Source organism: Oryctolagus cuniculus, chromosome 13, assembly GCF_964237555.1.
Source record: "Oryctolagus cuniculus chromosome 13, mOryCun1.1, whole genome shotgun sequence".
NCBI lineage: Eukaryota > Metazoa > Chordata > Mammalia > Lagomorpha > Leporidae > Oryctolagus > Oryctolagus cuniculus.
Genome location: NC_091444.1, coordinates 24,484,009 through 24,497,296, shown reverse-complemented (window position 1 = coordinate 24,497,296; position 13,288 = coordinate 24,484,009). Strand labels below are relative to the sequence as shown.

The 13,288-nt window shown below is 52.8% G+C and overlaps 1 protein-coding gene across 2 annotated transcripts in view; it reads left to right on the top strand.

Moving 5' to 3' along the window:
* The window catches only part of LAMB3 (laminin subunit beta 3), a 41,871-nt gene that overhangs the window by 2,735 nt on the left and 25,848 nt on the right, over positions 1-13,288 (top strand). For both annotated transcript variants that reach the window (XM_051820353.2, NM_001329071.1), the window contains 2 exon segments: positions 1,156-1,220; positions 1,918-2,072. In XM_051820353.2, coding sequence (XP_051676313.1) covers positions 1,193-1,220; positions 1,918-2,072 — 183 coding nt within the window. In that variant the 5' untranslated portion in view covers positions 1,156-1,192.

The window sequence follows — 13,288 nt, the reverse complement described above, 5'->3', positions numbered from 1 at the left end:
GCTTGTTCACCCTGATAAGAGCCTCAGTGACTTAGAAGAAAGCAGGTTGAGATCTGGAGCCGAGCACAAAAGAGAAGTGGAGAGCCAGTGGGCACGGTGTTGGCACAGAGTGGCTCCTTCTTGGGGGATTTCCTGCAGCCCCGGGGTGGGAGAGCAAGAGCACTCGGGAAACCAGGAGCCTGGTCTCGCTTCATGAGAGGGACCTCAAGTCACATCTGCCTTCCGGGGGCCCCTGGCATACCTGGAAGGTGATTGAGAAGAACAGATTCTGTGATTTGAAGGTGCTTGGATGTCCCCAGGGCCCCCCTGCTCCTGCCTTGTCCATTCCCCATCCCTGAACCCCAGACAAAGGAGTTTGTGGCTGTGGTTGGGACACAGCGGTGTCCTGTCACAGTGGGGTGAGGACAGGGCAGGTTGGGACGAGGTGGGCTGCCTCTCAGACCCCCTGCGGCTTTCCAGGAGCTACCCCAGCCTCCTTCAGAATCCTTGCTGTGTGGCGGAGGCCCCTCCTTTGCATGCAGCCCCTAATTGGAGTCATTTTGGTTGCTTTCAGTTCAAATGAAATCCTCACTCACTTTTCCCAGACTGCCAGGCCCACCTCTCTCCTCTCTGCATCCCAGCTGCTTGCTGTGGCTGCTACAGAGTGACACATGCCCTGGGTAGAGCTGGAGACTATGCCGATGGCTGCAGAAGGCCCTTTCCAGGCCTTCAGCCCCTTTCTGTGGGCCTGTAGGCTGGACAGGGCTGAGGCTGCTGGTCCAGGCCCTGAGAAAGGCCAGTCCTCTTGCTTAGGGCAGGAACGAGGCCTTGGCGCTCCTACTGCCCAGGCCTCTGCTGCTCCCATGTGGTCTTCCTGTCCCTGTGGGGTAGGGCAGGGTCAGTCCTCAACCACTCAGAGGAGGACGCTGAAGTCTGGAGGGGGTGGGATTTTCTGGGGGCTCCCTGTGAAGTGCATGCCTGCTAGACCCAGGGGGCCAGGGCTCTGGCATTTTCTAAGCTCTTAGCTACAGATATACCTGCTGCTCATGGATAGCCTCGGTCCAAACCCTAGTTACAGACTTCTGAAAACACAGCAGTCCAGAAACAGAAACCCAAGGGGCTGGTGTGCCCTCAGGGTTCACGTGGTTTTACACAGACTGCCTTTCTCTGTCCCAGGTGAGACCCTCTCTGGAGACCTCCCCACTGGCTGAAGATGAGGCCACTCCTTCTCCTCTGTTTGGGTAAGTGTCCCTTCCCATTCCCCGGCCCCCTCCCCCAACCCCGTCACACAGGGTTGTGTGACAGCCAAGGAGGAGGAGGTACTTTGACAGTGTGAGCATCCTGGTCACCCTACTGTCCCCACTCCTTAGTGCCCCTGGGAGGAGCACTCTCCCAGGTGTCTTCTCTCACCTGAGGGTGGTTTCCAGTTTCCTGAGTGCTCTGCCCAGTTTATTTCCCATAGTTCCTCTCTCAAGCCGGCTCCATATTCACTGTGGCTTGCATTCTGGGTTTTTTGGGGGGGAATTGTAGCTGGGCACTGATGCAATGTGACAGGATCACTTTGCAGATATAGGAGAAGGAAGAATGCAGGCCTTTCTCTGTGTCCCCCCAGAGGGTTAACAGCCCAGTGAAAAGAGCTGTGGACCATGTCCTGGTGGCCCAGTGTATGTCTCTGGCTTGATCCTAAAAGCCACAGATATATGCCACATTGCAGGATCACCCATGGTCTTTGGTTGCCGGTGTTTGTTCAAGTTCGGGATTATAGGATATGAGATCTGCCTTTTCTAAACTTATGGTCTCAGGAATGCCATCATTGCCATGAGCAGGAGTGAGGAAGAGGGTCTGGCCTCGCTGACGTCAGCAGCTCTGAGGGATCCCGGGGTGGCCTGGTGGCCCTGTTCATGCTAGCTGCAGCCCAGAACCTTCCTATGATTTCAGCCTTGCCTGGCCTCCTGTGTGCCCAGCAAGCCTGCTCCCGCGGGGCCTGCTATCCACCTGTTGGGGACCTACTCATTGGAAGGACCCAGTTTCTCCGAGCTTCATCCACCTGTGGACTGACCAAGCCTGAAACCTACTGCACCCAATATGGCGAGGTGGGCCCTACTCTATGGCCTCCAGGACTGGAGGAAGGTGGGATGGGATGGGGCAGGTGGGCCTGTTATTTGTTCACCGAATATTCAGAGTGTCCTCCATATGGGCAAAGGCCTGTGCACCGTGAGGACTGGGGGGAATGCAAGAGAAATATAAGAGCAGATCCCTGCCTCTGCATGTTGGTTGAGTAAGAGAAATATATCCAGAATGAATTGGGTAGCTCTTTTCTCTCTTCTGCTGGACAAAGCTGGAGTTTTTTCTCAGCACTTGGGCGAGGGTAGGATAGTTTTTCAAGTCTTGGAAATAAGCAGACAGACAAACATCAGTCTTCTAGGGGTATAGCGCCCAGTGTGCCATCACTGGTGGGCAGAGACAAAGCCGAGGGAGCTCGGGGACTGGGATGTGTGTGGCCTGGCATGGTTGTGCTGCAGTCTCTCTGTTGCCGCTGTCTCTCTGGCCAGTGTCAGAGCATGGTTGGGGGCAGAGCTAGCAGGAGAGTATATGACAGTAGTCCAGAGTTCGTTCCGTGTTTTGCCTCTGTCGTGTGTAAAAAGTGCATTTCCTCATCTCGCAGCCTTGTGGATCCACCTGTCTCACTCACTCAGCTTTGCCAAAGGACACAGATCAGGGCGCCACATGAGGGAGTGCCCTGAGACTCGAGCAGGGTCAGAGACCCGCTGGCATTTGGAAAAGGAGCCGAGTGTGTCGGTTACCACTGCCTGTTAGGGGCCAGGCCTCTTGCTAAGACCTGCGTGCATGTCCTTCCACATGGCCTCTGGGCTATTTTTTTTTTTTTTTTGCAAGAATTCTGGTTTTCTCTTCTTTCCTCCTCCACAAGTCCCTCGCGTTTGCAGAAGTGGAATCCATCCATGTTTTCTTGTGTCCCCTGCGCCTCACTGCCGTCTGTCTGGCTGCCATCAAAAATCAGGCAATGGGTGAGGAGTGGTCTCCCTGTGGCCTTTGGGGGAAAAAGGGTGGCAGGGAGGAGAAAGTGACTGAGCAGACTGCACGAAGGAGACCTGGGTCGTCTGTGGCTTCGTCTTTGCAGGCTGCCTTGTCCCCACGCCCCTGGACGTTGGCATCTGATGCAGCCTCTGGGCCTCACTGCTCTTCTAGGCCCTGGAATGCCCTTGGCTGTCTGCAGTCACAGAAGGCTGGTGCTGGGTGGTGACTGGAGGTGCTGAGCAGGGGTGGCTGTGGGTCCTGTGTCTCACCCACTTGGCTGTGGGAGGCCCATTTGACAGCATTGGGTAAGACAAGTCCCTGCTGTGGGCCCAGGTTGCTCAAGCATCCGGGACCTGGCAATCCTGAGTGAGTTCAGCTGCTCCCTCCCCACACAGTCCCCACAACTCCTTGCCATTGAGCCCCTGTCCTAAAAATTCAGGGAAACCTCTGCTTTGTTCTCCTTCCAGCTGACTCACTTTCTAGAGGGGAAGCCGGGGAGACTGTGAGCTTCCATGTTGGACTGGACTCTTATTCCTAGCCCTATCTGGATACTTCTTTGCCTCCAGGCCTGGACTTTTGGCTTCTCCCTGGCCTGCCCTCTGCCTCTCTTAGCTGCCCAGGGAGTCAACCTCACAGCTCCTAAATAGCCCCCTGAGAGCAAAATGGGGTTCTTGCAAAAGAGAAGCCTAGACTTTAGAAATTTGGGCATGGATGTGCCTCTGCTGGTTTTTTTCTCTGTGAAAGTGGAGAAATGCTGGCTGTTTTCTTTAAGGGGAAATCAATCCATGTAGCCTCTTAGAAGGAGTAGAAGATGGACAGTGTGTAGTGCCAGGTCTGCTGCTCCCTGATGAAGTAGGCTTGGGCAGGGGATGACACCTGTGTGAACCTCCCCGTCCTCTCCCATGAGTGAGTATTAGGTGAGATGGTTGTTAGGGTCCCTCTTTAGCTCCTCTTTGAGAATGAGCTGACTGTTGACCACCGGCATCATCCTCTGCCTCCCCCCCCTCTCTGTCTCATTTCTCTTCCGCTCTCCTCTCCGTGCCCCACCTTCTTGGGAGCCTTGGCTCCCAGCATTGAGGACCTGCACTGCAGGCACACAGGCACCTTCCAGTCCTATGCAGGGGTACCCTGAACCCCCGCCAGGTTCAGTGGTGACTGGGTGATAAGCATTAGGAATTCAGATTTTAACTAGGTTGAGTTCTACTTTCAGTTTTTTATTTTATTTTATTTTATTTGAAAGGCAGGATTACATTTACAGAGAGGCAGAGGCAGAGAGAGAGAAGAGAGAGAGGGGGAGGGAAGGGAGATAGAGAGAGACAGAGAGAGAGAGGTCTTCCATCCACTGATTCACTCCCCAGATGGCCCCAATGGCTGGAGAGTGCCGATCTGAAGCCAGGAACCAGGAACTTCTTCTGGGTTTCCCATGTGGGTGCAGGGGCCCAAGGGCTTGGGTCATCTTCCACTTGTTTTCCCAAGCCATTAGCAGAGAGCTGGATTGAAAGCGGAGCAGCCAGGTCTTGAACCGGCACCCATATGGAATGCCAGCACTGAAGGCAGCAGCTTTACCCACTATGCCACAGCTCTGGCCCCCCACTTTCAGTTTTTAATGTAATGCAAAGTGATGCTAACAGTAACAGTCATTTATTATTTATTATATGCCCTATCATCGCAAGAGTTTTGCATAAATTACCTCAATTAATTTTTGCAGTTCCCCACTGAGAGACTCTGAACATCCCTGTGAGCTGTCAGGAGGCTTGGGAGTATACTGGGACCCTCCGCTTCTGACTGCAACACACAGGTGTTGAGTGTCCTGTGTGGGAGTGGCTAGAGACAGAGGGGCATCCTGGACAGCCACGGCTAGAAACAAGGAGGACACGACACAGAGCTGCCCCCCAGCTGGCTCCCACTTCCATAGACACCTCTCTGGAGTCCAGGCCTCTGTTCCGTTTCCATGTACCGGTGACATGGCAGGCCCTGAGCCGAGTGCAAAATCCCCGAGCACCTGCCGCCTGCCTCCTGACGTAGCCTACTGACTGCGAGTGCAGTGGGGTTTATGGCGCTGGGAGACAGCTGCTATGCTCATCCCACCTCCTACCCTAACCCAGCTGATGAGCCCAGAAATGCTCAGTGGCATGGGAGTTGCAGGAGTGGGGAGTGGGATGGCTCCCGCCACGTCCCAGACGTCTCTCCTAGTTCCCCACCTCCAAGTGTGGCCCCTTTTATGTGGGCCCATCTCAGGCTGTTCGCGTTGCCTCCTATACTCACTTCTGTCTCAGTGGCTAAATCCTGTCGGCCTCAAGGGCTTGCCTTGGTGGATCATGGGTCCATGTTGCAATCCTTGGAGTGGACCTTGGACTTGGCCAGCTTTGCCGCCGAGTGGCACATCCTCCCTACCTCCCTAACTTTGCTCTTCTGAGTCCAGCACCCTCACTATCAACTGTCTGGGCTTGGGCTGTGCTGTTCTTTACCAGAATGGCTTGAGGCTGCAGGCCCAGCCTGTCCCTTTGTTTGCTTTCTTCAGCTGTTCCCTAACTTCTGGCTAGATCCACGGCATCGTTACTCCCTTAATCTGAAGGCGTGGGTGAAAATATGTCTCCTTGGTCTCGTTCACTTCTGTGCTATTCATGAGCCTCATTTGAAAAATGGGAATAATGATAGCACCCACTTCAAGGCGTGGGGTGAGGGTTGTGTGAAAGTGTGCGAAGCGGCCAGTGCTCTATCCGGTCCCTTCCCTCTCCCTGCTCCCTGGTGGTAAGTGTGTCTTCGTGCAGAGGAAGCCTCCTCTGGGAATCACGCTTGCATTCCTCACTGAAATCCATCTGTCCTTGGGGCCAGCCTACTCCCTGCCCCCGAGGTGAGTGCTGCCAGTCTGACTTGCCATGGGCTGTCGGGAGAATCCTCAGAGGTCACAGTTAGCAAAGTTGCCCCAGACAGGAGGTGAAAACTCTAGTTCTGGTCCTGGTCTTGACATTTAGAATAGGGATGTGACCTTATGAAGGTCCTGGCTCCACTCCCTACCACCAAGTCCCTATTGACAAATGAAGGAGTTGGGTTCATGAAGCTTTACCTTGTATTCAACACGGGGGACCACCTGCTTCTCAGATAGAGTGGGGCTGTGTGTGTGAGCCTGGGGGCCTGTGGCAGTCTCTCTCCGGTGAGTGCTGGGGGAGGCTGGGCCATGCCCTCTCTTACCTCTGGGCTGGACACATGCCTCAAGAACCAGCGGGCTTTATCTGGAAGATTTACTTCCAGCTCTGATTTCTGCTCCTGACAGTGGCTCCTCCAGGGTTGTGCCTGCTCCCCGGAATGCTCTGTTTACCTCCACTTCTCCTCCCCCTTTTGGGGGGTGGGGAGACTTAATTACTCAATTGCCTTATTAACAATCTAACACAGTGCATTCCTCACATTAATTAACTGTGTAAACCAAACAGCTGTCATTTTCGTATCTCAGAAGCAAGCTGGGAGTGGGTGCCAGTTGTAGATGCCTGCCTTCTCAGCACCCATGTGCACACATGCATGGACATGCACCCACACCTATGGACCTGCACCCACACCCACGTGCACACATACCCACGTGCACTCACACCATGGACCTGTACCCACACCCATGTGCACACACACCTGTGGACCTGCACCCATACCCACGTGCACCCACACCCGTGGACCTGCACCCACACCCACGTGCACACACACCTGTGGACCTGCACCCACACCCACGTGCACACACACCTGTGGACAAGCACCCACACCCACGTGCACACACACCTGTGGACATGCACCCACACCCACCTGCACAAACACCCACTGCCCCTGCCTTTCTTTGTTTGACCAACATCTGTGTTCTCGAGCCTCAGGCTAATGTATAGGCAAAGAATGTGTTCATATCTGTACTTGACCTCCGTCCTGGGGCCACGGAGACCCTGTCTCTGACCCAAATACCTGCTTTCCCAGAGGCTCTAAACAAATCTGAAACTTCCAAAGCACTCACCATTTCCTAACAATGAAGCATTGTTAAGTCCCTTGTTTTCAGTGCCGTCACCCTTCGGAACAGGACCATATAAATTCATACCACAGCCAAGGTTTGTTTATCAGGAACTTAGCTGTGACTTTTTTTGTTTTAAGATTTATGTATTTCTCTTGAAATTCACAGTTACACAGAGAGAGAAGGGGAGGCAGAGAGAGAGAGAGAGAGAGAGAGAGAGAGGTCTTCCATCTGCTGGTTTACTCCCCAAATGGCCGCAATGGTCAGAGCTGAGCCAATCTGAAGCCAGGAGCTTCTTCTGGATCTCCCACGTTGGGGCAGGGGCCCAAGAACTTGGACCATCTTCTACTGGCTTTCCAGGCCATAGCAGAGAGCTGGGTTGGAAGTGGAGCAGCCGGGACACGAACCGGCGCCCATATGGGATGCCGGCCCTGCAGGCAGCAGCTTTACCCGCTACACCACAGCGCCAGCCCCAGCTGTGACTTTCTTTAAAGATTTATTTATTTTTATTTGAAATTCAAAGTTAGAGAGAGAGAGAGGGAGAGAGAGAGAGGGAGCAAAGGGTTGGGGAGGGGAGGAGAGAGAGAGTTTTTCCATCTAGTAGTTCCCTCTCCAGATGGTCACAGTGGCCAGAGCTGGGCTAGGCCAAAGCCAGGGGCCAGGAGCTTCTTCCAGGTCTCCATTGTGGGAGCAGAGGCCTAAGTGCTTGAGCTATCTTCCCCTGCTTTCCCAGGTGCATTAGCAGGGAGATCGATCAGAAGTGGAGCAGCCAGGACTTGAACCAGCTCCAATATGGGATGCTGGCATCATATGCGGTGGCTTAATCTGCTATGCTATGATGCCAGCCCCTACCTGTGACTTTTGCAAAGAGCCCCAAGAAAGTAACATGCAGATGAATCATTTCTTTTAAATATTTATTTATTTATTTATTTGAAAGGCAGAGTTACACAGAGGCAGAGAGAGAGAGAGAGAAAGAGAGAGAGAGAGAGAGAGAGAGAAAAGTCTTCCAACCACCGGTTCACTCCCCAAATGGACACATTGGCTGGAGCTGTGCTGATGTGGAGCAACGTGCTTCTTCCAGGTCTCCCACGTGGGTGCAGGGGCCCAAGCATTTGGGCCATCTTCTACTGCTTTCCCAGGCCATAGCAGAGAGCTGGATTGGAAGTGGAGCAGCCAGGACTCAAACCAGTGCCCATATGGGATGCTGGCACTGCAGGCAGCAGCCTTACCCACTATGCCACAGCGCCAGCGCCGATGAATCATTTTTGATGTGATAGAAGAAAATGGAAAGGGACACTGGTGGCAGGGGAAGAGTTGATACCAAAAAGAAGCAAAATTTGGGTTGGTGGAATGTGAGATTCTTGGGGATTCTTGGGTCCTGGTAGTTTGGGTTAGAGAGCGGGGTGCAAAGGAGAGAAGAGAGGGGAAATGTGTAACGGGAAGGCTGGCAGACAAACCTGGGGGAGCCCAGTGACATGGCTGATCTAGCTCCTTGCTGCTTGCTCCTGGGCACAAGCCCTGGGAGGCTCTGGACAGTGTCTTACGGATCGTTCCATGCTTCATTGCCCAGCCTCTGCCATCTGCCTGTGGCTGTGTCAGGGGCCGTAGGAAGTCATTGTCACTGGTAAAACCTGCACAGGTTCCAGGTACACAAAGCTGCGCTGTGCACTTAGGCCTAGAAGGACATCAGTGCTTCTGGAGAGGTGTGTGCCAGAGCTAGGCTGCCCTTCCCAAGACAGGGAGGGAGGAAGAGTCCTGAAAAGCAATACTAGTCTCCGCAGTTTCCAGTGGTCGCCTTGTGACTGCCATGTTCCTGGAATCGGTGTTGCACAAGATGGATTGGAGTCAGCCTGGGGCAAGAATCTCTTCTTCATCCCATTCTAATTTTGTGGGCGTGGATGCATTTCTTAACTTCTGTAAGATTCACTTTTCTAACCTGTAAAATGGGGATAGCCACTATTTGCAAAATTCACTGGCCAGAGGGTTTGGGAGTTTGAAATGAGATAATTTATGTACAGTGCTTCAGAGAGAGGCTGGTGCCATGTAATTGTTGGGTGTGTGGTATACATCATCTCTATAATCAGCTTCAGAAAGTGACCTTTCTGAACTTGATTTGGGTGGAGATAAAGGCTGTGCTGAGTTAAGGCCTAAGTCAAAATTCTGCTTCATAATAAAAAAGGGAAATGAAGTTGAAGCTTACAACACCGGGGCCCTCCTCCCACTCAGCACCTGTGGCAGGCCCTGACTTTTGACCTGACCAGCAACACCTGTTGACATAGAGATGGTGAGGCTTGTAGATTGGGGGGGACATCAGGAGGCCTTGACATTCAAAGACCTTGAAAGCCCTCTTCCCCTGCTCTCAGTGCTGGGGTGGGGGGAAGTTTCTGCAGCGCAGTGACTGGCCAATGTCTTATTTTCCTCTTTCTTCCTTTGTATATTTGCCTAGAGTGTCTTTAACTCTGATAAGCCAGAGCAGGGAAGGATCCTGATAACGTGTTAGAGCAAGGCAGAACCTCATTAACTCATCCAACCAGTGCATTTTACCGATGAGCAAGCTGACATGGAGGAAATGTTTTTTCTTGAAGGCAGCTGGATTTTTGTTTTGTTTTGCTTTGTTTAGGTCCTGGATTCCTTTCTTTTGGCCCTGGCTTGTGGCCATGACCCTGACTGTAGCCTCTTAGATGGACACAGCCGGCCCCCTGGCTAGCTCGTGGGAGGGAGCTGTGCCGTGTAGAACTGAAGCCTGTTTTCCATCTCATCTCCCCCTGACCCCGGAGTTAGCTCTGTGCTCTGCAAAGGCACAGAGCTGTCATTCACGTGGGCTTTCCTTTCCTACCCCTCTCCACCGCGACTCAGGTCCCGGCAGGCTCTTGCTCACTCCTCTGCCCTCCCTCAGCTCTCTGGGAGGGTCGTCTTCCGGCCAGACTGCTGGGCTTCCAGAATGCTCTGGGACGAGGGAGAAGGCCCAGGCTCTCCAGCTGGAGGGCAAGCAGGAGCCAAACTGGCTTCAGCCCAACAGGCTGAGTTGATAATAACGCTGTGGCTCTAAGATAGCCCGGCCAGGGGACGCTGGCCAAGTGACCCCAGAGCAGGAGGCAGCTGCGGCTGAGAGCGCCCCTCTCTGGGAGCGACAGAGGCATGTAACACACATGAGAGAAAGAGCCTCACACCGAGAAGCACGCCCATCTGCATGCACGCTTGCACGCTTACTTATACACATGCTACCGGCAAACGTATGAAAATGAAACAGAAGGAGAAACTGAGGCCCCGAGGGACTGGGGAACCTCACAGCTTGTCTTCCGTGTGGGCTTCTGCCAAAAGCTGCTCTATTTCAGGCCTCCGTCCTGCTAGCTGCTTGACAAGCAGAGCTACTTAAAATACCTGTCTCAAGCCCGTGGGTTTAGCCTGTCTCTAAGGATTGAGATAAATCCCTCCTTTAGCTATGTTACTATGATAAGCGGCACGTAGCCTTAAGCCCATGAGGCCATCTGATCTCTCATCAGTGCCTGCACACATGGAAGGAAGGTGGTGAGGCCGTGGAGCACTGCAGACTATCCCCGGGAAGACGCGAGAGGAGGCAGGGGAGTAAGCCCAGGCTGACCACCCTGGACATTCTTAAGTATTTTTTCCCCTTTGATAGTACTGTCTATTTTATTGGATATAAAAGTTAACACACTTTCAAAGTCTAAAAGTCTAAACATATTAAAAAATGACAGAGAAGGAAGAATGTCGCCTGTAATCTTATTACCAGATGCGCAGGGCTGAAGTGCAGGCACGTTAGCCACAACAGGTAAATGGCAGCAGTCGCCTGTGCTTCACCTGATATCCCAGCATGTTCCACAGAGTTTCTGCTGCTTTAAAGGACCATATTTGGGATCACAATGTGCAGACAAGTTTAAGTCCAACTCTTCTCTTTCATAAAACACTATAATGCAATTACTTTTTCCCATGCAATTAAAATGTTTTCTCTAAACAGTGTTTTTAATGGTTACATAACCTCCCGTCATTTGGGAGTATCAAGGGCATTTCCGCAGCCTCTAGCTCCTTGTCCCATGGCCCAGGGAAAGAAAGAGCCTTGTTTTGGCACTGCTGGCCAGGGGAGGGCTGGGACCGGCTCCCAGCAGAGCCGGGGAGAGAACTCTGGTGACAGGCCACCCCCCGCCAGAAGGCAGCTGGCCCTTGTCTCCGCTTGGGACATGTGCTGAGTGCAGACAGAGGATGGCTGGTGGAAAAGTTTACCCCCGAGAGGTTGGCAGAGTGCACAGAAGGGCATGCTCACTGCCAGGGACCAAAATAGGGCCCTGGAGGAGAGGCCAAGTCCAGAGAGACTCTTCTCTCGCTCCGAGAGGACTATTTGGAGTGCCCAGGAATTTCAGTCGGACACTCCTATCCAGTCTCCGTGGTGACTGAGCTGAGTGAGCAGCAGAGCCAGGTTTCTTCCTGAGCCCTCTCTCCCTGCCATAGACTGCGCCTGTGGGGACCTTCAGGGTCGGACCAAGCCCTGCGTGGGGGACATGGGGTGAGACAGAGGTTGTCACCCTTTACCAAGCTTCCCATAAGGTCTGCCACTCCACAGGCTTCCTAGCAAATGAGAGGCTGGGGATGGGGGTGAGGGGAGGAGAGAGATGGGGGGCAGAGAGGAGAGAAGGGGTGGAAAGGAACCCTACCTGGTGCTGATACTGGTGACCAGTTGATGGGAAAGTGTGTCACCTCCCTGTGCCTCAGCTTTCTCATCTGTAAAATGGGACTGATACTGCTCATCACTTAGGGTTATTGTGAGATTTGATGTGTTGTTGTATTGAAACCAGGTAATAGAAAGCAAGTTTCTGTCCTCATGGGGTCTATGTTTTACAAGGGGAAGGCAGACAGTACACAAAGAAATAAATAGACAATAAACACATAATATTGCAACAGACACATGCTGTGAAGAAAAATATAAGGAGCCTGTGTGATGTGCAGGTTAAGCTGCCACTTTATCATGTGATACCCATATCGGGTCACCGGTTTGAGCGTCAGCTGCTCCAACCCAGTTTCCCTGATGCACCTGGGACAGCACTGGAAGACGGCCTGAGAGCTAGAGCACCTACCTCCTACATGGGAGGCCCAGATGCAGTTCCAGGCTCCTGGCTTTGGTTTGACCCAGCTCTGGCCCTGGCTGTTGCAGCCATTTGGGGCGTGAACTGCTGGTAGGGGAATATCTATCTCTCTTTTAAAGATTTATTTGTTTGTTTGTTTTTAAAGATTCATTTGTTTACTTTGAAAGGCAGAGAGGGGGGAGAGAGAGAGATCTTCCATCTGCTGGTTCACTCCCCCGATGGCTGCAAAGCCAGAAGCCAGGAGCTTCATCCAGGTCTCCCACGTGGGTGGCAGGGGCCCAAACATTTGGGCCATCTTCCACTGCTTTTCCCAAGCCGTTTGCAAGGAGCTGGATGGGAAGTGGAGCAGCCAGGACACAAACTAGCAGCCATGTGAGAGGCCAGCGTCTCAGCGGCTTTACTTGCCACACTACAATGCACAGGCCCTTCTCCATCCCCTCTTAAAGATTTATTTATTTGAAAGGCAGAATGACACAGAGGGAGATTCCGAGAGACACAAGAGATCTCCTACTTGCTGGTTCACTCCTCAAATGGCCACAATGGCTGGGGCTGGACCAAGCAGAAGCCAGGAGACTAGAATTCCCTCCAGGTCTCCCCTGTGGGCGACAGGGATTAGAAGCAGGGTGGCTGGGACTCAGACTGGCACTGCAGTATAGGATGCAGTTGCTCAAGTGGCAGCCATAGCCACTACTCCCCCAGCTCCTCCTTCTCTCCCTCACTTTCTTTGTCACTCTGCCTTTCAAATACATACATAAATCTTAAAAAAAAAAAAAGAAAAATATAGCAGGGCAAGCAAATGGATAGTGATAAGGAAGGAGGAGGTAGGCCATGGGTGCTGTCTTACACACAGCACCATGCCAGCTGTTATGTGAAGAATTAGTTATGACAGTTTTGGACACCCCAAGCCCTAGGAAGGAGGCCTGTTATTTCAGATTGAAGGTGAGAGCTGAAAGTCGGGTCGGGGCAGAGGCCTGGAGCACCCCTTCTGTGCTCTCTGCTCTATGAGTTTTCTCGATGTGAGGTGGTAAGGTGGGCGTGGACAGCTTCTAGAACCTAAGACCCAGGCCCAGCATGCTCACTGTATCTCCTCGGAACTGAGCGGTTGGGCTAATCTACTCAGCAATTCTAACACAGCACCCTGGCCCCTACAGAGTTTCAGGAGCTGGGAGGGCCACCAGAGCTGCTTCTGGGCTCT